This window comes from Corvus hawaiiensis, chromosome 24, assembly GCF_020740725.1.
Source record: "Corvus hawaiiensis isolate bCorHaw1 chromosome 24, bCorHaw1.pri.cur, whole genome shotgun sequence".
In the NCBI taxonomy this organism is placed as follows: Eukaryota; Metazoa; Chordata; class Aves; order Passeriformes; family Corvidae; genus Corvus; species Corvus hawaiiensis.
Window position 1 is genome coordinate 25,058 of NC_063236.1, and position 22,595 is coordinate 47,652.

Genomic DNA, 22,595 nt, shown 5'->3' on the forward strand with positions numbered 1-22,595 from the left:
CTCTGTTTCAAGGACTCCCTTCAGAAAATGGATCGTTGGTCCCTGTAGCAAATCCCCAAGGGATTTCCCCTGGAGGCGAACGCTGGCCCTTTTCCATGGGAAACAAAACTCAGCCCCCCAGGTTCTTGCTGTCAGTTTGGAGGTGGCGCTTGGCACTCCAAGGGCAGCCAGTTGCTGGCAGCTTTGGTCTGGGAGAAATCCCGTGCCGTTCGCAATTTTAGGGGGCTCCCCTCTGAGCCCCCACGTATCCCTGCTCTCCCCTGACTCTTCCCTATGTTGCAGACCCCCTGACCCTGTTTTGCCCCACCCCCCCAACCCCTCCCATGTTTTGGGGTGCCCACCCCACTTTGGGGCCCCCTAACCCCCATGTTTCCCTTGACTCCTGCCTGGTTTTTGGGCCCAGTTTTGAGATCCATTTTTTGCCCCTCAAAACCCCTCTGTCACCTCCCCCCCCCCCCCTTTTGGGCTTTGCAGGGACTGAGCTGGGACCCCCTGAACCCCCCAAACTCCCACCCGGGGGCTTTTCCCCCCTCCCCCAGGAGTTCTCAATCCCCCCCCCCCCCTCCCGGGGTTATCCCTACCCCTTCTTGGGGCACTTTTGCCCCCCCAAATTTTTGTCACCCCCCCCAAAAACAACCCCCAGGTCCCCCAAAACACAACTTTATTCACAGCCCAGCCCCAGCCCCGCCCCCTCCCCACCCCACAGGGGGGTCCCGGTGTTACCTCCCTCCCCCCACAGGGCTCCCGGTTTCACCTCACCCCCGTCCCCTATTTACAGCTCTGGGATGTGGCACCGTAGCGGACAGCGAGGGGCACCAAGGGTGACATGGGGCAGAGGCAGAGGAGGGCTTGGGGACATCAGCTCTGTGTCACTCTGTCCTGTCCATGTGTCCTCCCCCTTGGTGTCACCGTGTCCTGCCCCTGTCCCAGTCCAGGTGTCCCCCACTGTCTCCCAGCTTGGTGTCACCATGTCCCTTCACCCGTGGCACAACTCGTGTGTCCCCATCTCTATTACCATGTCCTGCCTATGGCACGCTCCCTGTGTCCCCTGGCATGGTGGCACCATGCCCCCTGTCCCATGTGTCCCCCACTGGGGTGTCCCACTATCCATGTGTCCCCATGTCCCGTCAGGGCATGAAGAGTGGGCGGTGTCCCCACTGGTGCCAGGACAGTGTCCATGTGTCCCCATGTGTCCCCCGCCCACAGCACGATCCCCTGCGTCCCCTCAGGGCCTGAAGAGTGGGTGGTGCCAGGGCAGTGTCCCACTGTCCGTGTGTCCCCTCAAGGCACCAAGAGCGGGCAGTGCCAAGGCAGTGTCCCACTGCCTGTGTGTCCCCATGACATTGTCCCCACATCCCTTCAGGGCACAAAGAACGGATGGTGCCAGGGCATTGTCCTGCTCTCCCCAGTGACCCTTTGCAATGTCCCCATGTCCCCTCAGGGCATGAAAAGCCTGTGTGTCCCTCCACAATGTCCCCATGACAGTGTACCCGCATCCCCTGAGGGCACAAAGAGCAGGGTTGTGCCCCCTCTGGTGCCAGGGCATTGTCCCGCTGTCCCCATGTCCTCTCAGGGCACAAAGAGCAGGCAATGCCGGGGCAGTGTCCCGCTGCCAGTTTGTCCCCTCCACAGTGTCCCCATGTCCCCTCAGGGCATGAAGAGTGGGCAGTGTCCCGCTGTTCCTTCACAATGCTGTCCCTGTGTCACAGTCCCCGCATCTCATCAGGGCACGAAGAGCGAGAGCGGAATCCCTGCCGGTGCCAGGGCATTGTCCCATGGTCCGTGTGTCCCCTCCGCGGGTGTCCCCAGATCCCCTGAGAGCACGAAGAGCAGGTGGTGTCCTGGGCGGTGCCATGGCAGCGTCCCACTGTCCATGTGTCCCTCCACAGTGTCCCCACATTGTCCTCTCAGGCCATGAAGAGCAGGTGGTGCCAGGGCATTGTCCCACTGTCCCCACATCCCGGTGCCACTGTCCCCATGTCCCCTCAGGGCACAAAGAGCAGGCAGTGTCCCCGCCGGTACCAGGGCATTGTCCCACTATCCCCGTGCCCTCTCTGCAGTGTCCCCATGTCCCCTCAGGGCAGGAAGAGCAGGTGGTGCTGGGGCATCTTCCCACTGTCTCTCCACATCTCGGTGCCATTGTCTCCTCAGGGCATGAAGAGTGGGCGGTGCCCCGGGTGGTGCCAGGGCATTGTCACAGTCCCTGTGCCCCAGTGCCATTGTCCCCACACCGTCCCCTCACGGCACGAAGAGCGGGCGGTGCCCCCCGGCGGTGTCTCCTGAGCGCGGCACTCCTCGCGAAGCTCTCCCCCGCACTCCACGCAGATCAGAGGCTCCTGTCCGCGGCCCTCGCCCCCTGCGGGCCCCTCGCCCTCGGCCCGCGGCCCCTTCAGCGCCCTCGGGGCGCCCGTGGGGTGGGCACAGCGCCGCGGCCCGCGCTGCCCCTGGCCCGGCGTGGGTGCGCTGGTGCTTGATGAGGTTCTTGCTCTGCGTGAAGCTCTTGCCGCACTCGGCGCAGCCGTACGGGCGCTCCCCGGTGTGGATGCGCTGGTGTTGGATGAGGTTGGAGCTCCAGGAGAAGCTCTTGCCGCAGTGGCCACAGCGGTACGGCTTCTCCCCCGTGTGCGTGCGGCGGTGCTGCACCAGGTGCGAGTTCTGCGAGAAGCTCTTGCCGCACTCGCCGCAGGTGCTGGGCCGCTCGCCTGTGTGCGTGCGCTGGTGCCAGCAGCAGCTTGGACCAGTGGCTGAAGCTCTTGCCGCACTCGTTGCAGATGAAGGGGCGCTGGCGGCCCCCCACCCCGCCGCCCCCCCGCCCTCCTCAGAGCCCCCCGGGGCCGGGCCGGGGGTGCTGCGGGGCGGCGGCGGCCGCAGGGGGCTGTGCGGGATCACCGTGCGGATGATCTCGTGCGGCAGCACCTCGGCCTCGCCATCGCTCACGATGCCGTCGTCAGCTGGGGGGGGACACGAGGAGGGGGGTGAGGGCACAGAAGGGGCTGGACCCCCCGACCCAAATGTTTGTTGTACCTTGAAAAGGGGCTGGGCCCTTCTTGGGGTGTCTGGAACCCCCTCAAAAGTGTTTTGAGCCCCTCCCAAATGCCTCTACCCCCCTTCTTGGTGTGTCTGGAGCACCCCCAAATTGCCTGTATCCCCTTCTTGGGGTGTCTGGAGCCCCCGAAATTTGCCTGACACCCCCCTCCAAATTTCCTTTTTTATCCCCTTTTTGGCTTACCTGGAGTTACCTGGGTTACCAAGGCCACCCCCCCCCCTCCCCCCCAGTTTTAGGGTCCCCCTCACCAATGAAGACCCTCCGGACCACGTCCCCCTCGTCCGAGTCCTGCAGCTCCACCACGTCCGGCTCCTCCTGCTCCATGGGGGCTTCCAGGGGGACTGTGGAGTCAGGGGGAGCCCTGAGCACCCCACCCCCCCCCCCCCCAGGACCCCCCCAGCCCACAGAACCAGCCCCCCTCCAAATTCCAGTTGCATCCTGGTTCCTGCTGTGCCCCTCCAATTTCTCAGTGTGACCCTAAAATCCTCCGTGACCCCAAAATCCTCCCTCTGACCCCAAATCCCTCTGTGTGACCCCAAATCCCTTTGTGCCCCCCTCAATTTCCCTGTACCCCCGCAAATCCTTCTGTGTTACCCACCCAAACCCCTCAGTACAACCCCAAATCCCCTCATGCCCCCCTAAGTCTCATCCTTCCAGAAACCTCTGTGCCCCCCAATCCATGTTCCTCCCAAAATTCCTTTGTGTCCCCCCCAATCCCTCAGTGTAACCCCAAACTCCCCCATGTGACCTCAAATCTCTCTGTGCCCCCCCAAATTTTCCTGTTCTCCCCAAAATCCCTTTGTTCTCCCCCCAAATCCCTTTGTGCCCTGCCAAATCCCCCTGTGCCCCCCAATTCCCCCCCACCTGCTCTCGGGGGGATCTCGGGGGGTCGCGCAGCTGCTCCGGACTCAGCCCCCAAAATCTGGGAGGGGGGGTAAATGGAGCGACATGGACAGGGGGTCGCAAAGGAGGGGGTCACCCAGTGCCCCCCCCAAAATTACCTGGGGCCCTCCAAATCACCCAGGGGTCCCCCCCAATTACCCCCAGTCCCCCCCATTTTGCTCCCCACCCCATTTAATTTTGGGGAGGGGGTACAAAAGAACGATGGAGCCCCAGGGACCCCCCCCCCCGAAATTCACCCCCCAAGCCAGATCCAACACTGGGGAGGGCTCCCAGGTTTTCTTGAGGGGTCCCCACTCTCCTGTCCCCCCCTCCCCAAGAATGGTTCATCCACATCCCCCCCTCTAAATCCAACACAGGAGTATCCCAAATTTTTTTGGGAGGGGGGTTCTCCCAAATTTTTTGGTGGGTGTCCCTCTCATTCCCCCCCTTCTGCCCTCAAAACCAGCGCCTGGTCCCTCCCACCCCCCATCCCAAATCCAAGACCGCACTTATCCCCAACTGCGGGGGGGGGGGTGGTCCCGCTCTCTTTTTCCCCCCTCTTCCAACCCTAAAAACGGTGCCTCACCCCCGCCCCGGCCCCCAATCCACAGCCGCCCCCATCCCAAATCCAAGATCAGGGTTATCCCCAAGCAGGGGGGAGGCAGGGTGTCCAGTTTTTCGGGAGGGGTCGCCGCTCTCTTCCCTCTCCTTTCCAAACCCAAAAACGGTTGGAAAAATCCGCCCCCGCCCCCAAATCCATAGCTGCTCCCCCCGCCATCTCCCCATCCCAAATCCAAGACTGGGGGTATCCCCAGTCGGGGAGGGGTCTCCAAAATTTGGGGGGGTGGTCCCCACTCTCCTTTTTCCATCTTTTCCAATCCTCAAAACGGCGCCTCGTTCCCGTCTGCCTCCCCGGCACAGGGGGAATCCATCGTTCCCCTCCATCCCAAATCCAACATCGGGGGTATCCCCAGTTGTAGGGGGGTCTCCCAAATTTCTTCTGGGGGGTGGGGGGTCCCCGCTCTCTTCCCTCCCCTTTCCACCCCCAAAACCCGCCGTTCATCCACATCCCCCCCCACCCCAAACCTTTTGCCACCCATCCGCCATCGCCTCCCCCATACCAAATCCAAACCCGGGGGTATCCCAAATTGGGGGGGGGGAGCCTCCCAAATTTTTTGAGGGGGAGTCCCCGCTCTCTCCTCGCCCCTCCCCCCCCAAAGCCGCCGCCTCCCCCCCAATCCATCGCCGTCATCTCCTCCCCCATCCCAAATCCAAGACCGGGGATATCCCAAATTGGGGGGAGGGTCTCCCAATTTCCTTAGGGGGGGTCCCCGCTCTCTCCGTCCCATCCCCCCCCCCCCCCCCCAAAACCGGCGTTTCCCTCCCCTCCCCCTGCGCCCCCCGACTCACCACGGCGGCTCCGCGGCGTGGGGGGGACCGAGGGGGTTCCGGGGGGGCCCGGGGGTGGCTCCGGGAGTCCCGTCGGGCTCGGGGGTGCAGGGGGGTCGTGGCGGGGGCGTCCCCCGGGCGCGAGGCGGGCGCGGGGCCGGGAACAGGAAGGTCCCGTCATCCCATTCCCCGCCGGATGCGCCACTGGGAAAAAAGCGGAGAAAAAACGCTGGGGAAAAGCGGGGGGAAACCCTTGGGAAAAACGGGAATTTGGGCGGGGGGAACACCTTGGGGGTAAAAAAAGGGAGGGTCCCGGCAGGGACACCCCCGAAGCGCCCGATTTTGAGTGGGGGGGAATTGAGAGAATTGCCCGAATTGTTGGGGTTTTTTATTATTTTGGAAGGGGGGTGTTTTCCAAGCGGGAAATGGATTTGGGGGGGGGGGGGGGGGGGTGGGACAGGGTGGGTTTGGGGAGATTAAAGACAGGGGGCCCCCCCAAAGTCCTCCCCCCCTTCCTGCTTTGTGTAACGGCAGCGACGCGTTTCCTGCCCCCCCCGGGAATTAAAAATGGTTGGAATTACGCAACGAGGGCGGAGGGTTCGGCAGCGGCATCCAGGGATTCCGGAAAGGCGGAATCCGGGCCGGCTTCGGGGTGTCCCCTGCGTCCCCTCCAAATCCCTTATTGGCCCCCCCCCTCAGAGGGATTTATTGGGGCGTTTCCTGCCCCCCCCCCGCCCCCAGGGATTAAAAATGGTTGGAATTACACAATGAGGGATCACGGGATCCCGGGATAGCGGGATCGGTGGGTAGCGGGATCGGGGTTTTGGGGTGGCCCCCGTGCCCCCCCAGATTCCCCCTCACGACGGTGTGGGAGTGCATTTCTGCCCCCCGCCCCCCGAATTAAAAATGGCTGGAATTGCACAACGAGAGATCACGGGATTCCGGGATTGTGGGGTTGGGGTGCCCCCTGTACCCCCCACCTCACTGAGTTTCCCCGCTTAGGGTTTTATTGGGGCGTTTCCTGCTTTCCCCCACCCCGAGAATTACAAGTAGTCGGAATTACACAATGAGGCCGGGGGGGTTCAACAGTGGGATCGAGGAATTTTGGGATCAGGTAATAGTAGGATTGAGGTTTTGGGGTGCCTCCTGCACCCTCCAAACCCTGAGCCCCTCATCCAATATTCTAGGGGTGCTTTTCCTGCCCCCCGCAAATTAAAAACTGTTGGAATTATGCAACCAGGCCAAAGATTTAGCGGGATTTTGGGAGTCTGGGAGCATGGAATAGCAGGATCAGGGTTTTGGGGTCTCCCCCTGGACCCCCTCAAATGTCTGATCTCCCCCAGTGTTCTGGGGGTGCTTTTCCTGACCCCCCCCCCCCCAAGAATTAAAAATGGTTGGAGTTACACGAGGCCAGAGGATCGCGAGATTTTGGGATTGCGGGATTGGGGTTTTGGGGTGCTCCTCCTGCACCCACACCTCCAGATCCCCCCGGAGGGTTTGGGGGTGCTGGGGTCAGAGTGGGGGGTCCCCATCTCCTTCTGCCACCCCAGGCACTGGATCCTGGACGATGGGAAAAGCTCCCTGTGGCCACACTGGGATCACTGGGGGTGACCCCAAAGTCTCACAGTGGGACAATGTCGTTGTCACCCCCCCGGGTGGTGTCCCCAAATCCGCATGGTGGGATGACACTTCTCGGGGACCTTTTATTGATGGCATCAGCAGACTGTGTGCCCAACTCTCAGGATTCCCATCCTGGGCTCCCCATCTCTGTCCTGGAGTTCCTGTCCCCACCCTGGGGTCCCTATCCCAGCATGTTCATGCCCAATGTCCCCATCCCCGTCACAGTGTCCCCATCAGTGTCCCCATCCCGGTGTCCCCATCCCAGTATCCCCACCCCAAACGTACCCATCCTGGTGGCCCTGTCCCCTCATGGCATCTCCATTTTGGTGTCCCATCCCAATTTCCCCATCCTCATAAGAGTCCCCACAGGCCCAGGTGTTGCTGTCCCCATTCTGGTGTCCCCATTCTGGTTTCCCTGTCCCCATCCATGTGGTCCTTTTTCCCCTCCCTTTTCCCACCCTTTTCCCCTCACATTTCCCGCCTTTTTTCTCTCTTTTACCGCCCTTTCCCCCCCCCTTCAACTTTCCCCGCCCTTTTTCACCTCACGCTCCCAGCCCTGCTTCTCTCGCATTTCCGGCCCTTTCCCCCTCACATTTCCCTTCCTTTTTCCCCCTCACCTTTTCCCACCCTTTTCCTCTCACCTTTCCCCCTCGTTCTCTGCCAGGCCCTCGCGTGTGGAGGCATCGCAGGCGGCTCCTCACCCCCGCCATGGACTGGTTCCACTGCAGCCGCTGCTTCCGCCAGGATGGCGCCCGGTTCGCCATCACCAACTGCGGCCACATCCTGTGCGAGGGCTGTGGGGGCACAGGTAAAATTGAGGCAAACCCCCAATTTAAGCCCTTTTAAAATGCTGAGAAAGGGAGAATTTCCTTCAATTTAACCCCTTTAAATGAGGGGAAAAAGAGGGGTCACCTCAACTTAAGCGAATAAAATGGGCTCTGCCCTCTATTTAAACCCCTAAAATATCGGGAAAAGAGGGTTTCCCCTCAATTTTTCTCTCTCAAATGATGGAAAAAGGAGGATTTTCCCTCTGTTTAAACCCTTGCAATGGTGAAAATGGAGGACCCTGCCTCAATTTAAAACCATAAAATGAGGGGAAATGGTCCATTTCCCTCAAGGAACACCCATTTTCGGGGCTTTTGGACATCTTTTTCTCTCACTTTTCTCACTTTTTTCTCCCCCTCCCACAGGTCCCTGCCCCGTCTGTGCCACCGCCTGCCGCTACCTGCCCCTATCCCAGCAGGCCAGTGCCCGCCATGTTGTGCCCTGTGTCCCCTCACCCTCACCCCTTCCCACCCTTTTCCTCTCCCACTTCCCAACCCTCTTCCCATCATTTTGAAGCCCCCGTCCCCAACAGATGCGCCCGCAGGAGAAGGTTTTCTTCAAGAGCCCGGTGGCCATCGCCCTCAAGCACCTTGCCCACGTCACGCAGGTGAGGAGGACGCAGGTGACAGGGGATGAGGTTCCACCGCTGGCCCCGGCCCCACATGCAGGTGAGAGGGACAAGGGGGTGACCCACGTCTTCCAGGTGTGGCGGTTCCAGCTGGCACAGGCGCAGCTGCTGCTGGACTTGCAACGGGACCGAGCTCGGTGGGCGCAGGCGGAGCTGGAGAAGGCCAGAGAGGAGCTGGGGGAGAGGAGGAGGTGAGGGGGATGCCATGGGAGGGGGTTCGCTCCTCCCTCTTGGGCTCCTCTGGGCATGTGGGTGAGGCAGCACATCCTTGGGCAACATCTTGGTGAGAATCCTCGTCTTTCTGGCCACTTTCTTGGGAGGGTCTTACCCCCCCTTGGCTGCCAGGTTGGTGACAGCATGTTCTGCCATTCGCTGCCATCTTGGTGAGCTTCCACCCCTTTGCTCTGGCCCCCTCAGCTGCCCTTTTGGGGGATCCCCACTCCAAAAGGGGGGAATTCCCACCCCCCATAAAATCCTCTCCCTTCCCAGGGAGCTGGAGTCACTTCGTCGGGAGAACGCGGAGCTGCGCCGCATTCAGGTGACCCCCAAAGCCCTCTTCCCCTTCCCTCACCCCCAAACTGCCCTCCCAAGCCCCAAAACTGCCCCCCAAATCTCCCCACAGCTCTCCCCGGGCTGGCGCTGGAGCAGCCACAGCAGCACTGCCCGTCCCTCCCCCACACAGTCAGGTAAGGGCTCCCCCAAATTATTAGGGGGGGGGTCTTCCAAACCTTAAAGCCCCTCCCCATCCCCTCCTTGCTCATGGGGTCCCCCCAAATTTTCCCCTCTCCCTTCCAGTCACCCCCCAGCCCCGCCAGCAGCTCAGCAGCCAAGTGGTCAGGTAAGGGGTGGGCGCCCTAAATTTGGGGTGGGGGTCCCCCAATTGCACAGGGGGGGCCCCCAAAACCTCCCACCCCTCTTTTTGCAGCCGCTCTGCCCCACTGGAGCCCCCCCGGTCTCGCAGCACCCCAAGATGGCAGGTGAGACCTCTCCCGAAATTGGGGGCACCCCAAAACTTGGGAGTGTTTCCTGTAATGCTTTCCCCCCCCCCCCACAGGTGGGTGTAGCCTACAGGGATGCAGGGACCCCTCTGGCCTCCAGCGTGGGTGAGTGACCCAAATCCTACGGGATTTACCCCAAAATACTGCCCCAAGCCCCACCCCCTTTCTTTACCTCCAAGGAGGCACCCCGAAAGCTCATATAGGACCACGGTGTGACCCCAAAACCCCTGATCCCTCCCAACAAGAACCCCAAAACCCCCCCGTGGGACCCCAAACTCCTGATCTGTCCCTATAGGGACCCCAAACCACTGATCTCTCCTCACAGGGACCCCAAAGCCCCAGGGTGGGATTCCCAACCCCCGATCTCCCCCTATACGAACCCCAAGCCCCGCGGAAGGTGCCCAGAGCCCCCCTAACCTCCCGCAGCACCCCAGGCCCCCCCCCAAGAAGCCCCTCAGAGCTGACCGCCATCTATGGGGTGACCCCAAACTCCCCCTAACGCCCCTTTCTCCCCTTAGTGCCCCCCCTGGCTGGGAGAAGAGAGGGGCAGGTACTGGGGACACTGGGAGGTGACAGGGAGGGGACTAGGGGCTTTGGGATAAACTGGGAGATGCGGAGAGGGGGATTTGGGGGGACTGGGATAAACTGGGAGGGATTGGGAGGGGACTGGGGGCTTTGGGATAAACTGGGAGACGCGGAGAGGGGGATTTGGGGGAACTGGGATAAACTGGGAGGGATTGGGAGGGGACTGGGGGCTTTAGGATAAACTGGGAGACGCAGAGAGGGGGATTTGGGGGGACTGGGATAAACGGGGAGGGACTGGGAGGGGATATGGGGAGCCCTAGGAGGGACTTGGGGGCACTGGGAGGGGGTTACTGGGAGAGACTGGAAGGGGGGGTGGGTTACTGGGAGGGAAGGTTGGGGTTACTGGGAGCACTGGGAGGACCCCAGCTCCACCCCCTCCCTTATCCCGCCTCTTTTCTCCCTAAATCAAGACAAGACCCCCAAATTCGGTAGCCACCCCCAAAATTCGGTAGCCAGGGACCATTTTCCTTTATTTAGGGCTCTGCTCTGCGGCCGGCGAGGGGCGAGCGCTCCCAGTGGGATCCCAACCCACAGCCATAAATGACAAAAGAAGGGACCCGCGGCTCCCGGACAGGAGCTCCGGGGCTTCCCACTGGCCCTGGAGATGGCCGGGGGGAGGAGAAGTTTAAAATTAGTAAAAAAAATGCCAATTTTGGGGCCATTTGGGGTCCGTTTCTGGGGCGGGGGCGTGGCCTCTCCCGCGTAGCCCCGCCCCGTGTTGCGGTGCTGCGTTCCTATTGGTTGGTGGGGCGGTGGGGGCGTGGCCCGAGGGGAAGGCGGGGTGTGGGAGGAAAGGGAGGGAAGTGGGGAAAAATGGGGAAAATTGGGGAAAAAAGGGGGGAAATTGGGGAAAAAGAGGGGGTGGGGTCACGGGAGAGTCTATGGAGGAGGGGCTTCGTGATTCGGGAGAGCGCGGATTGGCGGGAATCCGTCCGGGGGCGTGGCTCAAGGGCGGCCGGCGCTGGCGATTGGACGGAAGGAACGGAGGGGTCGGGACCAGCGGGAGCGCCGGACCCGGATTGGTGCGGACGCGGCCTCACTGGCAATGACGTCATTCCGGTAGCGCCATTTCCGCGTCGCGCCGGGCCCGCGGGCGCTGCGGTTCCAGGAACGCTCCGGGAGCGGCCCGGGACCCCCAGAGGCGCCTCGGAACCGCTCCGCAACCGCTCCGGATTCCTCCGGAACCGCCGCGGCTCCACCCGCGGACTCTCCTGCGCCTCGGCCCGGCCCGGGCCGCTCCCCGCCCCGCCCCGGGGCCGGCCGGGGATGCCGCGGCGCGGCCCGCGCCATGTGGTACATCATGCAGAGCATCCAGAGCAAGTACTCGCTGTCCGAGCGCCTCATCCGCACCATCGCCGCCATCCGCTCTTTTCCCCGGGACAACGTAGAGGATCTGATCGGCCGGGTGAGCCCCGGGGTCGGGACGCCGAACACGTTCCGCGGCCGGGCCGTGCCGCTTAACTCCCCCAAGGGCTGCGGGTCCCTCTGACGGGCACTGCCGAGCTGCTCCCGGGTGCTCCGGTCCCTGCGGATCCTCCGTGAGGATTCCCTGGAGGAGTTCTGGGTCCCGATACGGGAAGATTGGGGCACCTCCGGTTGGTTTAGAGACTCCAGGCTTTTCCTTCTCCCCTCCGGACCCCTGGGACTGGGGGGGGGGGGGCGGTCTTCGGGGGTCTGCGGGCACCGTTTGGTGAGAATGAATTGGTGAAACGCAGCCGGCAGGTGGGACTGAGATCGGGAGCGTTCCTGCGAACGAACCCCCGGGATTTCTCTGAATTAACCCTTTCTGAAGGGATGGGAAGGGGGAATTCCTGACCCCGATGCGGTTCCTGCCCTCGGCAGTTCCTGCAAACAAACCCCCGGGATTTGTGTGGGTTGACACTTTCTGAAGGGATGGGAGGGGTGAATTTCTAACCCCGGGGGGGTTCCTGTGCTCCCCAGGGCGCCGATGTGAACTGCCTGCACGGCACCCTCAAACCCCTGCACTGCGCCTGCATGGTGGCTGATGCCGACTGCGTGGAGCTGCTGCTGCAAAAAGGAGCCGAGGTAAAGCTTTGGAAAAACCAAAAACCGGTGAAAAACGCCGAGAAAAGAGGCTGAGAAGTAGGGAGGAGCTGATAAACAGCTGGGGTTTGAGCTGATGGGTTTAAGTTGGATTTTGGGAAAAAGTTCTTCCTCCAGAGGGTCACGGGGCACAAGCCCCAGGGATTGGGGTTTGGACAACGCTCCCAGCACAGGGCAGGATTTTTGAGTGTTCTGTGCAGGGCCAGGGCTTGGATTGGATGACCTTTGTGGGTCTTTTCCAGCTCAGGATATTCCGTGGGTTTGTGTCCGCTCACAAAGTGGCACCAGGGGAAAGTTCATTGTCCCAGCAGGGAGGGAATTTTTCGGCTGAGATTTTGGGAGTGGAGGAAGGATTGAAACTAAATTTTCATGCTAAAATTTTGGAGGATGGGAAGCAAGAATTAGACCCTAAATTTGCTGGGGTTTTTTCCCCACTTTCCTCTGGCTGCTGGGCAGCTCCCACCCCAAACCCCTCATTTTCCCCTAAATTTGGGATTTGGGACCTGTGGCTCTTCCCTTGTTGCCGGGCTGAGCTGGGGCAGCTCCCTGACCCCGAAATCTTTATTTTTCCCCCCAGGTGAACGCCCTGGACGGTTACAACCGCACAGCCCTTCACTACGCAGCAGAAAAGGACGAAACCTGCGTTGAGATTTTATTGGAGTACGGAGCCAACCCCAATGCCCTGGACGGCAACAAGGACACGCCGCTGCACTGGGCGGCCTTCAAGAACAACGCCGAGTGCGTGCGGGCCCTGCTGGCCAACGGCGCCCTGGTCAACGCCCTGGACTACAACAACGACACCCCCCTGAGCTGGGCGGCCATGAAGGGCAACCTGGAGAGCGTCAGCGTCCTGCTGGACTTCGGCGCCGAGGTGCGCGTGGTCAACCTGAAGGGCCAGAGCCCCATCTCGCGCCTGGTGGCGTTGCTGGTGCGAGGCCTGGGCACGGAGCGCGAGGATTCCTGCTTGGATCTGCTGCACAGGGCCACGGGACACTTCGAGCTGCGCAAGAACGGGAGCCTGCCCTGGGAGGTGGCCCGGGACCCACAGCTGTGCCAGCGGCTGACGAGGCTGTGCTCGGCGCCGGGCACGCTGCAGGCGCTGTCGCGCTACGCCGTGCGCCGCTCGCTCGGCCTGCGCTTCCTGCCCCAGGCCGTGCAGCAGCTGCCGCTGCCCGCCTGCCTCAAGGAGTACCTGCTGCTGCTCACCTGAGGGAGGGAGCCCTTCCCCAGATCGCTTCTCGCTCCTGGGAGAGGTTCCCCGCTCACTTCGGGACCCGCCGGGTTCCTCTCTGTGGTTTTTGTTCTCCTCGGCCACTTGGGACCCTGCTGGCCCCTCACGCTGCCTCCATTTTTTCCTCTCTGTTCCCTCCATTTCCTGCCTCTGTCCCCTCCACTTCTTTCCCCTGTCCCCTCACACTCTCTCCACTTTCTCCCTGTCCCCTCCATTTCTCTCCCATCCCGTCCGTTTTGTCCTCTCCATTCCTTCCCCTCTCCCCCCCATTCACCCTCCTGCAATGAACAATCACCCTCTGATGGTAAATTATATCCCAGCTGTTGGATTAATCTGGTCTTTCCCCTTTTTTAGCCTTGAGAAAGGAAGGATTTTGAGGAAAATTCACCTTTTAGGAAGGGCCCGAGGCAGGAAATGAAGGGCTGGGATGCAGAGAAATCCTGTGGGAAGTATTGGCTGGAAATCAAAAGGTCCAGGTGTTTCTCCAGCATGGAGAGTGAAGTTTTCCCTGTTTATCCATAATTTTTATGCTGCATCAAAGGTGAAACCACCTCAAAAACCAAAGTTTTGCAGGGCTGGAATTCTTGTGGGCCAAGGAAATTCCCAGAGAGCTCCATGTGGAGCTGAGGGCTTCCCTCCCATCTCCCCAAGCTCTTCCTGAGGTTTCCCGCCAGGAATTCACCCTTTGGTGTTGGTCTTGGGGTTTTTTTTGGAATCTGTTCCAGGATCCAGTGGAAGAGCAGCTCTCCAAGGTGAAACCAAGCAGCTAAAAACCACCATTGTTTTCTGCGAGGAACGTGGGGATGAAAACTCAAATTTTGCCTCTTTTATCTCTCCCTGTTGTGCTGGGCAGTGGAATCCTGAGGATCAGGAGGGATTTGGGGTCAGTGGGATCCAGGTTTGCCTTTCCACGGATTCACAGAGACCTGGAGCACTTGGATGAATGCTGAATTTATTGAAACATCTCCATTTTGTGACTTTTAACCCTAAAACCCTCAACCTCCACCACCCACCCTCAACTCATGACAACATCGCTTCTCAAAATCCCCTAAAATTGCCAAACCAGCCCCAAAAGCCTGCAGGAGAAGAGGGTTTTTGGGGTTCCCTGGGGGTGGCCGCTGTCCTTGTCACAGGGTGGCCTCGGGGACCAGGACCTTGCGGGTCAGGTGCTCCAGGTGCGCCGTCTCCGACGTGTCCAGCTCGATGTTGTACTTGGCCAGGATTTTGAGGATGGGCCGCAGCCTCAGCCACCACTGCTCCTTGGGGATGCGGTGCCTGAGGGGACATGGGGACAGGGACAGCTGGGGACATCTCCAGGGAGGATCCCAAGCTTGGTCCCACTTTCCCACTTTTGGTGAGAAAGGGAGGGAAGGGAGGGAAGGGAGGGGCACGCACTCGAAATCCGTCTGCTGCCGCAGCTCGGTGATGGGCTGGAACACCAGGCTGCGCTTGCGCATCCCCAGCAGGCACGCCGAGTCAGCCGTGTTGGCGAAGATCCGCCCTGGGAGGGGGTTGGAATGTTTGGGAACCTCCTGGAGGCGAGTTAGGAATGTTTGGGGAACCTTCAGGGATGTGAGAGGGGAAGTTGGGAATGTTTAGGGTCCTCCAGGAGGGGAAAACCCGCAGGAAGGGAGGTGGAGAGTGTTTGGGACCTTCCAGAAGCGGGGAACTCCTGCCAAAATCTGCGTGAGGGCCCTTTTGGGAACGTTTGGGAATGTGGGGTCACTCTGGTCTCCCTTTGGGAATCCCCCCTCCGGCAGCACCCACCGTGCCGGGAGCACTCCTTGATCTTCCCGGTGATCCAGGCCACGGCCTTGGCGCCCATCTTGGTGCCGAAATTCCGGTCGAAGGGGGTGGGGCTGCCTCCCTGTGCCAGGAGAGTCTGAGATGAGCTGGGGACATCCCCTGAACCTGATCCCGTTTCTAGGGGGATCCCCCAAACCCTGATCCCATTCCCAGGGAAATCTCCCAAACCCCGATCCCGCCCCCGGGGGAATTCCCAAACCCTCACCCCATTCCCAGGGAATTCCGACCTGCTGCATGTGCCCCAGGATGTTCTTCCGGCAGTCGAAGACCCCTTTGCCCTCCTCGGAGTAGAGGTTGTAGATGAAATCCGTGGTGTAGTTCTCATTGCAGCGCTCATTCCTACAGCGGGGGTGGGATCGGGGCCAAATCCCACAATTCACCCCATCCCAAAAAATTCCCTGATCCCAAACGCAGTCACCACGGTGAGACCCCAAATCCTCCAGTTCCCTGGATCCCAAACACAGTTCTCCCAATCCCAAATGCAACTCCTCAGATCCCAAACCACATCACTGTAGTGAGACCCCGATGGGAGTTCCCCATTTCCCCGATCCCAAAACCCTTTTCCCGACCCCATCACCACAGTGAGACCCCCCGGTTCTGCTGACCCCAAACACCCCAATTCCCCTGATCCCAAACCCAACCCCCACGGGAGTGACATGAGGTCCCCCCCAGGTGTCCCCACCCCTAAGCCAGGGCCCACCTGAGCACGAGCCCCCTCTTCACCGTGGTCTTCATCTTCTCGATCAGGTGATCCACGTTGGCCTGCGGGGTCGGGAGTGGGGTGGGGAATGGGGTCACGAATGGAGTAGGAATGGAGGCTGGAACAGGCTTGGGAATGGGGGTGGGAGTGGGGTGAGGAGTGGAGTTGGGAATGGGGTCGGGAATGGAACCCACTCATCCCATACCACCCTGGTGGCACTGGGGACAGGGCTGTCCCCACCTGCAGGTCGCGGCTGCTGAAGGGCTCCTCGTAGATATAGGCGGCGTCAGCGCCGGCCGCCAGCCCGGCCATGGTGGCCAGGTAGCCACAGAAGCCGCCCATGGTCTCGATGATGAACACACGGCGCTTGGTGCCTGCAGCCGACTGTTTGATCAGGTCACAAGTCTGGAATGCGGCAGGGTTTGGGGTCAGGGGATTTGGGGTGCCCACCCCGACCATTTGATCAGGTCACAAGTCTGGAATGGGGCAGGGTTTGGGGTCTGACCGTGGTGATGGTGTTGGGGATGTGGGATTGGGCTATAGGATCGGGGTCTGACCGTGGTGATGGTGTTGGGGATGTGGGATTGGGCTATAGGATCGGGGTCTGACCGTGGTGATGGTGTTGGGGATGTGGGATTGGGCTATAGGATCGGGGTCTGACCGTGGTGATGGTGTTGGGGATGTGGGATTGGGCTATAGGATCGGGGTCTGACCGTGGTGATGGTGTTGGGGATGTGGGATTGGGCTATAGGATCGGGGTCTGACCGTGGTGATGGTGTTGGGGATGTGGGATTGGGCTATAGGATCGGGGTCTGACCGTGGTGATGGTGTTGAGGGCGGTGTCGGCGCCAATGCTGAAGTCAGAGCCAGGGACGTTGTTGGAGACGGTGGCGGGGATGATGCACAGGGGGATGCAGAGCTCCTCAAAGCGTGCACGGCCCTCCACCAGCTCCAGCCCGCCCGTGAACGCCTGGGGGACAGCAGGGGACACTGACCACGTCCTGACCACATCCTGACCACAGCCCCCTGGCCACATCCTGACCACGCCCCACTGACCTCGAAGCCACCGATGATAATGAGCGCGTGGATCCCGAATTTGCTGATGTTGGCGCTGATCTCCTCGAAATATTTCTTGGGCAGAGTCCTGGGAAGGGGAAACCCCCCTGGATGAGCCTGGCCAGGGTGGGGACTCCAAATGACCCCACACGGGGGGGGAGTCACCTCTTGGTGCCCAGTTTGGATCCTCCCAGCCCCGTCCAGCTGCCCACGGCGTTCCAGCTGATCTCCTCCACCTGGGGGGGGGGGGGGGGGGAGGGAAACAAGGGGTTAATGGGGTGGGAGAAGGGTTTGGGGTCACAAAATGTCCCCTCAGCCCTCTCAGGGGGTTACACGATGTCCCCTGGCTTGGGGACAGCAGCAGATCAGACCCACAGTGGGGCTGGGGTTTGGACAGGGGTTAAACACCCCCATCCTGAGGAATTCCCGAGGCATCCCCATCCCTGCAGGGCACAGCTGCTTGTTCTAGGCCCTTTTCTCACACCCTTTTCCCACAGGGATCTCCCCATCCCAAAATCCAACCCCTCAAATCCATCCTGCACTTCCCAAACTCTTTCCCCACCCTATTTTCCCACTGGGATCTCCCATTCAAAAACCCAACCCTTCAAATCCATCTCCAACCCCTCAAACCCATCCAGCACTTACCACCCCCCTTTTCCCACCCCTTTTCTGTATAGGTATCTCCCTCTCCCCAAAATCAAACCCTCCAAATGCCCTGGGCACTCCTTTATCCCACAGGGATCTCCTCATCCCAACCCCTCTCTCCCATAGGATTCTCACCATCCCAAATGCCAGCCCCTCAAATCCATCCCAAACCCCGTTCTCTATAGGAATCTCACCATCCCAAACACTTTCCCCACCCTTTTCCCACCCCGTTCTCCTCTGGACCCTCACCATGCCAAACACCAGCCCCTTGAATCCATCCCAAACTGCATCCCACCCCCATTCCCCTGCAGACCCTCACCATGCCGAATGCCAGCCCCTCGAAGCCGTCGTGCACGGCGAGCACGCGGTGGCCGTGGATGAGGCCGATCCGGACGGTTGCCCGAACGGCCGCGTTCATCCCCGCGGCCGGAGCGCCCACGTTCAGCACGGCCAACGTGTACCCGCTCTGGGGACAGGGACAGGGTTGGGCACACGGGGACAGGGGGCCTTGGGGACAGGGGACGTGTCTTGGGTGGCCTTGGGGATTGGGGACGCAGGTCAGGTGGCCTCAGGGACAGTGATGGGATTGGGGTAGCCTGGAGTGACTTTGGGGACAATGGTGTGACCGCTCTGCGGGGACAGCGGACACAGCTGAGGTGGCCTTGGGGACAGTGGCAGGATTGGGGTGTCCTCGGTGGGATTGGGGTGTCCTGGGGAGGGATTGGGTTTGGATTGGGATGGGATGGGAGTGGGATGCATCCCTGGCTGAGATTGGGGTGTCCTGGGCTGGGATCTGTCCCTGGGGTGTCCTGGGATGGAACTGGGGTGTCCTGGGATTGGGGTGGGATCAGGGTGTCCCTGGTTGGGCCCCTCCCCGTGCCCTCCCCAGTGTCCCCTACCTTGGTGGTGGGCGGGCGGATGTGAGCCAGCAGCTTGTAGACGTCCCAGTTGTTCTGGAAGCTCCTAAAAATTGGGGAAATTGGGGTTTGGGGACATTTTGGGGACATTGGGGTGCAGGGATGGGGACAGGGAGGTGCCACCCACCGGCCCCGCAGCTTCAGCGCGTCCTCGAAACGTCCCTCATTCATGGCCGTGGTGACGTCCTTGGTCTAGGGGCACAGAGGGGGGTTGGGGTGGGATTGGGGTGTCCTGGGGTGGGACCAGGGTGTCCTGGGTGGGATTAGGGTGGGATCAGGGTGGGATCGGGGTGGAATGAGGTGGGATCTGTCCCTCGGGTGAGATTGGGTGTCCTGGTATGGGATCCATCCCTGGGCTGGGTCTGGGGCCACTCCCGGTGTCCCCCCGTCCGCACTCACCACCTGCACGCACTCCATGAGGGGCAGGCGCACAGCCTGGTTGCCGGACAGACTGACCACGCAGGCAGGCGTGTCTGGCGTCCCCTCCAGCAGCGCCATCACGGCTTCCACGCCCATCCTGCTGCCCTGAGGGGATATGGGGGGGGGGGGGGGGGTGTCACCTCTGGGGTCCCCTCGTTTGGGGTCGGGGTGAGGAAGGAGGTGCCCACCAGGATGCGGTCGAAGGCTGAGGGGGTCCCCCCGCGCTGGACGTGGCCCAGGATGGTCACTCTGGTGTCGTACCCCAGACGTTTCACCACCAGCTGTGGGGACACCGGGAGAGCCCCGTGACCAGCCCCAAAAGGGGGGAGAAGGGGATTGTCCCCTGTGTCCCTCCTGTCCCCTGTGCCCCCCCTTCCCACTCACATCCTTGATGTTGTCCGAGGTGATGGCCTTGCCGTGCTTGTCGATGGCACCCTCGGCCACAATGATGATGTTGAGCCTGGAGCCGCCGTCACGGGTCTGGGGTGACAACGGGGATGGGCACCGAGGGACATCCCTGCGGCCATCCCTCCATCCCTCCCTGTGTCTACTGTGCATCCCTGTGTCCACCCCATGTCCATCCCTCCGTCCCACCTCGGCCAGCCTCCTGCACAGGTGCTCCTCCCAGTCGTCCTCAGGGGGTGACTCGGGGATGAAAACCCAATCGGCGCCGGAGGCCAGGGCCGTGATCAGCGCCAGATACCTGAAACGGGGCCAAAAACGCCTTTTGAGCCACTTCCCCCAATTTTTGGGGTGACAAAAGCCCCCCAGGTGCCACCAGGACGTACCCGCAGTGCCGCCCCATCACCTCCAGCACGAAAGTCCTCTGGTGGCTGTGGGGACAAGAAAGCATCACCCACCCAAAATGGGGACACCAGGGGCTTGGGGACAATGAGGGTGTCCCTGCCACCTCTGTGCCGTGGTGGTGATGGTGCCCACAATCTCTGTTAGGGTTTGTGTTTGGGTTAGGGTCAGAGTAATGGTCAGTGTTAGGGTTAGGGTCAGTGTTAGGTTTAGGATTTAGGGTCACCTCCTTGTCAGCTCTGCACTCTGGTGGTGTTGGCGATTTAGGGTTAGTATTAGGGTAAGGTTTAGGGTCTCCACCCCGTCACCTCTGGGCCGTGGTGGTGATGGCATCCACGATCTCCATGATGCGGTGCAGTGCCGAGTCGGTACCGATGGTCATGTCGGTGCCGCAGAAGTCGTTGTCGATGGAGCCCACCATGCCCACAATGTTCAGGTGGCTCGAGCGCTGCGCCTCCTCTGCCGTGATGCCACCTGGGGAACGGTGGGCAGGAGGGGCACATCACCCCCAATGGTCACTTGGGGGTAGAGGTGTCACAGAGGTTGTTGGGGGGAAAAGACATGGCTTTGGGTGATCAAAAGCGCGGTTATGGGTGACAAAACCCCATATTTTGTGTTGGACGCCTGGATTTTGGAACCAAACCTTTCTCTTTTGGAATCAAACCTTTACAGACCCCCTGTTCCCAATGTAAGGTCCCTCCCCGAAATGTCCCCTTTGGCGGCAGAGGTTCCCCAAAGCTCCGTTTTGGGGGAAAACCCGGAATTTTTGGGTGGCCACACCGTGGTTTTTTGAACCACACCCCTTTTTCCCTCTGTGTGCCCCCTTAAGCCATCTCCAACAGTGCCCCAAGCCTCCAGCATTAGGGAAAAAACTCACGTTTTTGTGTGCCAAAACCCCAAATTTTTGTGTGCTTTCGAGCCCAACCCTTTCCCTCTTGCCCCCCCCCCCCCCTCCCCCAGCCCAGGTGATTTCACGGCTCCCCCGGTGTCCCCCCTACCAGTTTTGACCAGCTCTGCCACGAGCCCGCTCCACTCAGCCCGGAAGGTGTCAGCGCCGGTGAGGCTGCCGTCGCCGCCGATCACGCACAGGTTGGTGATGCCGTGCTTGGCCAAGTTCCGCGCGGCGCGGAGCCGCCCCTCGCGCGTGCGGAAATCCTGGCAGCGCGCGCTGCCGATCACCGTGCCGCCCTGGGGACAAAGGGAGCGGCTGGCCTTGGTCCCGTCCATCCACCCCTCTGTCCATCCATCCACCCCTCTGTCCATCCACCCCTCTGTCCGTCCACCCCTCTGTCCATCCACCCCTCTGTCCGTCCATCCCTCCGTCCGTCCATCCCTCCGTCCGTCCATCCCTCCGTCCATCCCTCCGTCCATCCCTGTGTCCACCCTTCCCTCCCTCCTTCCCTCCCCCCCCATCCCAGCTCTGGTTTTGGGTCATTTTCAACTGAGTCTCAGCTCAGACTGGGACCAGTAAGGGACAAACTGGGATGAGGCCAGGAGGGGACCCCCAGTGTCCCCCCGTCCCTGTCCGTGTCCCTCACCAGCTGCAGCATCATGGACACGCTCTCCCACGTGGCCTCCTTGATGTGGTCGCCACCATCCACCAGCCCCTGGTAGCCCTGGGGGGCAGAAGGGACAATGGTTAAATGACACCTTTTCCCACATTTTGGGGTGAGAATGTGAGATTTTGGGACTGGGGCTGGCACTGACCTCATACACAAAGAACACCTTGGCCCCGGTGTAGATGCCCACACGCACCACAGCGCGCACAGCCGCGTTCATCCCTGCGGGACGCCACAGGCACTCTGCCACCCCCCCCGACACCTGGCACCCCCCAGACACCCCCAAAGCTGTCACCTCCTGTCACCGACCCCCCAGCTGCCCCTCCCTTGGGGACACCCCAAATCCGTCCCCTCCGCCCCCCCACGGTTCCCCCCCTCGCAGCTGCCGTCCCCCGGGTTATTTTTGCCCCGGTGACCTTTGGTGGCAGCGCCCGGCTGACAAACATGGGGGGGGAGGGGACACTCCGGGGGGGCCCCCCTGGCGTGGCACCCCCCCGCCATGTCCGTCCCGTCCCTCCCCCCCCCCCCCCCCCCCCCCACCCATGGGACCCCCGGGAAAACCCCAAATTTTGGGATGAATCCTTGGAATTTTGGGCAATCCCGATTTTTTTGCCTCTGTGCCAAAGCGCCACCGGTGTCCCCTTGGAGTCCCCTCCCCGAATTTTGTCACCGTCGTTCCCCCCCCCCGGCACCCTAAAACTCCCCCCGAGCTGCGCCCGACCCCAAAATCCCCCCAAGGTCATTCCCAAAACCCCAGTCCAGGGAAAACCTCGATGGTTGTGGGATCAGAATCCCGATTTTTACCCCAAGAGGAGCCTCCCGCCTCTCACCCGCCCCCAAATTTTGTGGTCCGCGGGGTTTTGGCATGGCAGGGGATTTGGGATCCTGGGGGATTTGGGGAGTTTTGAGGGGATTTGAAGGGGGATTTTTAGGGATTTGGAGGGATTTGGGGTGGCGGGGGTTTTGGGATCCCGGGGGATTTGGGGAGTTTTGGGGGGAATTTGCAGGGGACTTGGGGGGATTTTTAGGAATTTGGGGGAATTTGGGGCGTGGCTTTGGATTCCGGAGGTCTTGGGGTCGTGGGCTTTGGGATCCCGGGGTTTGGGGTTTTGGGGTCCCTTACCCTGCGCGTCCCCCCCAGAGGTGAGGACGGCGATGGCTTTGCCGACCCCCAGGGTCTCGGGGTGCCGGGGTCCCGCGGGGCTCTGGGGCATTTTCCTGCCTGGAAAAAATCGGGAAAAACGGGAAATTCGGGCAGATCCCAAGGCGGGAAGGGCGGAAGGACGGCTCTGTCCCCCCGGGCGGCGCTGCCAGCGCAGAGTGGCACCGCTGGGGGAGGGACAGGGACAGAGACACGGGGACACCGGGACAGCCCCGCTGCCACCGCCGGGACACTCCCCCCCGGGGGCTCCTTACTGGG

General features: G+C 61.4%; 4 protein-coding genes across 4 annotated transcripts; 2 read left to right on the top strand and 2 right to left on the bottom strand.

Moving 5' to 3' along the window:
- Positions 1–886: 886 nt before the first annotated feature.
- Positions 887–5,304, bottom strand: LOC125337938 (zinc finger protein 629-like). Its single transcript, XM_048328209.1, has 4 exons — positions 5,050–5,304; positions 3,911–3,968; positions 3,295–3,387; positions 887–2,951 (listed from the first exon to the last, which is right to left on the bottom strand). Exons 1-4 carry the CDS (start codon positions 5,275–5,277, stop codon positions 2,239–2,241), a joined length of 1,092 nt encoding a protein of 363 aa, XP_048184166.1. The 5' UTR covers positions 5,278–5,304; the 3' UTR covers positions 887–2,238.
- Positions 5,305–5,769: 465 nt separating this feature from the next.
- On the top strand, positions 5,770–10,588 carry RNF212B (ring finger protein 212B). Its single transcript, XM_048328210.1, has 12 exons — positions 5,770–6,431; positions 7,602–7,745; positions 8,128–8,180; positions 8,295–8,369; positions 8,466–8,581; positions 8,880–8,928; positions 9,013–9,076; positions 9,186–9,228; positions 9,316–9,367; positions 9,445–9,493; positions 9,907–9,938; positions 10,451–10,588. Exons 2-12 carry the CDS (start codon positions 7,646–7,648, stop codon positions 10,511–10,513), a joined length of 696 nt encoding a protein of 231 aa, XP_048184167.1. The 5' UTR covers positions 5,770–6,431; positions 7,602–7,645; the 3' UTR covers positions 10,514–10,588.
- A 427-nt stretch (positions 10,589–11,015) lies between these two features.
- On the top strand, positions 11,016–13,600 carry ASB8 (ankyrin repeat and SOCS box containing 8). The gene is made up of 3 exons (XM_048327975.1): positions 11,016–11,378; positions 11,915–12,019; positions 12,615–13,600. The coding sequence occupies exons 1-3, from the start codon at positions 11,262–11,264 to the stop codon at positions 13,245–13,247; spliced, it is 855 nt and encodes a 284-aa protein (XP_048183932.1). The 5' UTR covers positions 11,016–11,261; the 3' UTR covers positions 13,248–13,600.
- Positions 13,601–14,203: 603 nt separating this feature from the next.
- On the bottom strand, positions 14,204–22,507 carry PFKM (phosphofructokinase, muscle). The gene is made up of 22 exons (XM_048327972.1): positions 22,299–22,507; positions 21,324–21,397; positions 21,155–21,232; positions 20,615–20,804; positions 19,925–20,090; positions 19,601–19,645; positions 19,407–19,515; positions 19,197–19,292; positions 19,001–19,093; positions 18,792–18,917; positions 18,520–18,584; positions 18,375–18,438; positions 17,795–17,941; positions 16,996–17,066; positions 16,831–16,918; positions 16,592–16,744; positions 16,015–16,179; positions 15,775–15,836; positions 15,302–15,413; positions 15,036–15,135; positions 14,664–14,769; positions 14,204–14,543 (listed from the first exon to the last, which is right to left on the bottom strand). Exons 1-22 carry the CDS (start codon positions 22,387–22,389, stop codon positions 14,396–14,398), a joined length of 2,349 nt encoding a protein of 782 aa, XP_048183929.1. The 5' UTR covers positions 22,390–22,507; the 3' UTR covers positions 14,204–14,395.
- Between the last annotated feature and the right edge of the window lie 88 nt (positions 22,508–22,595).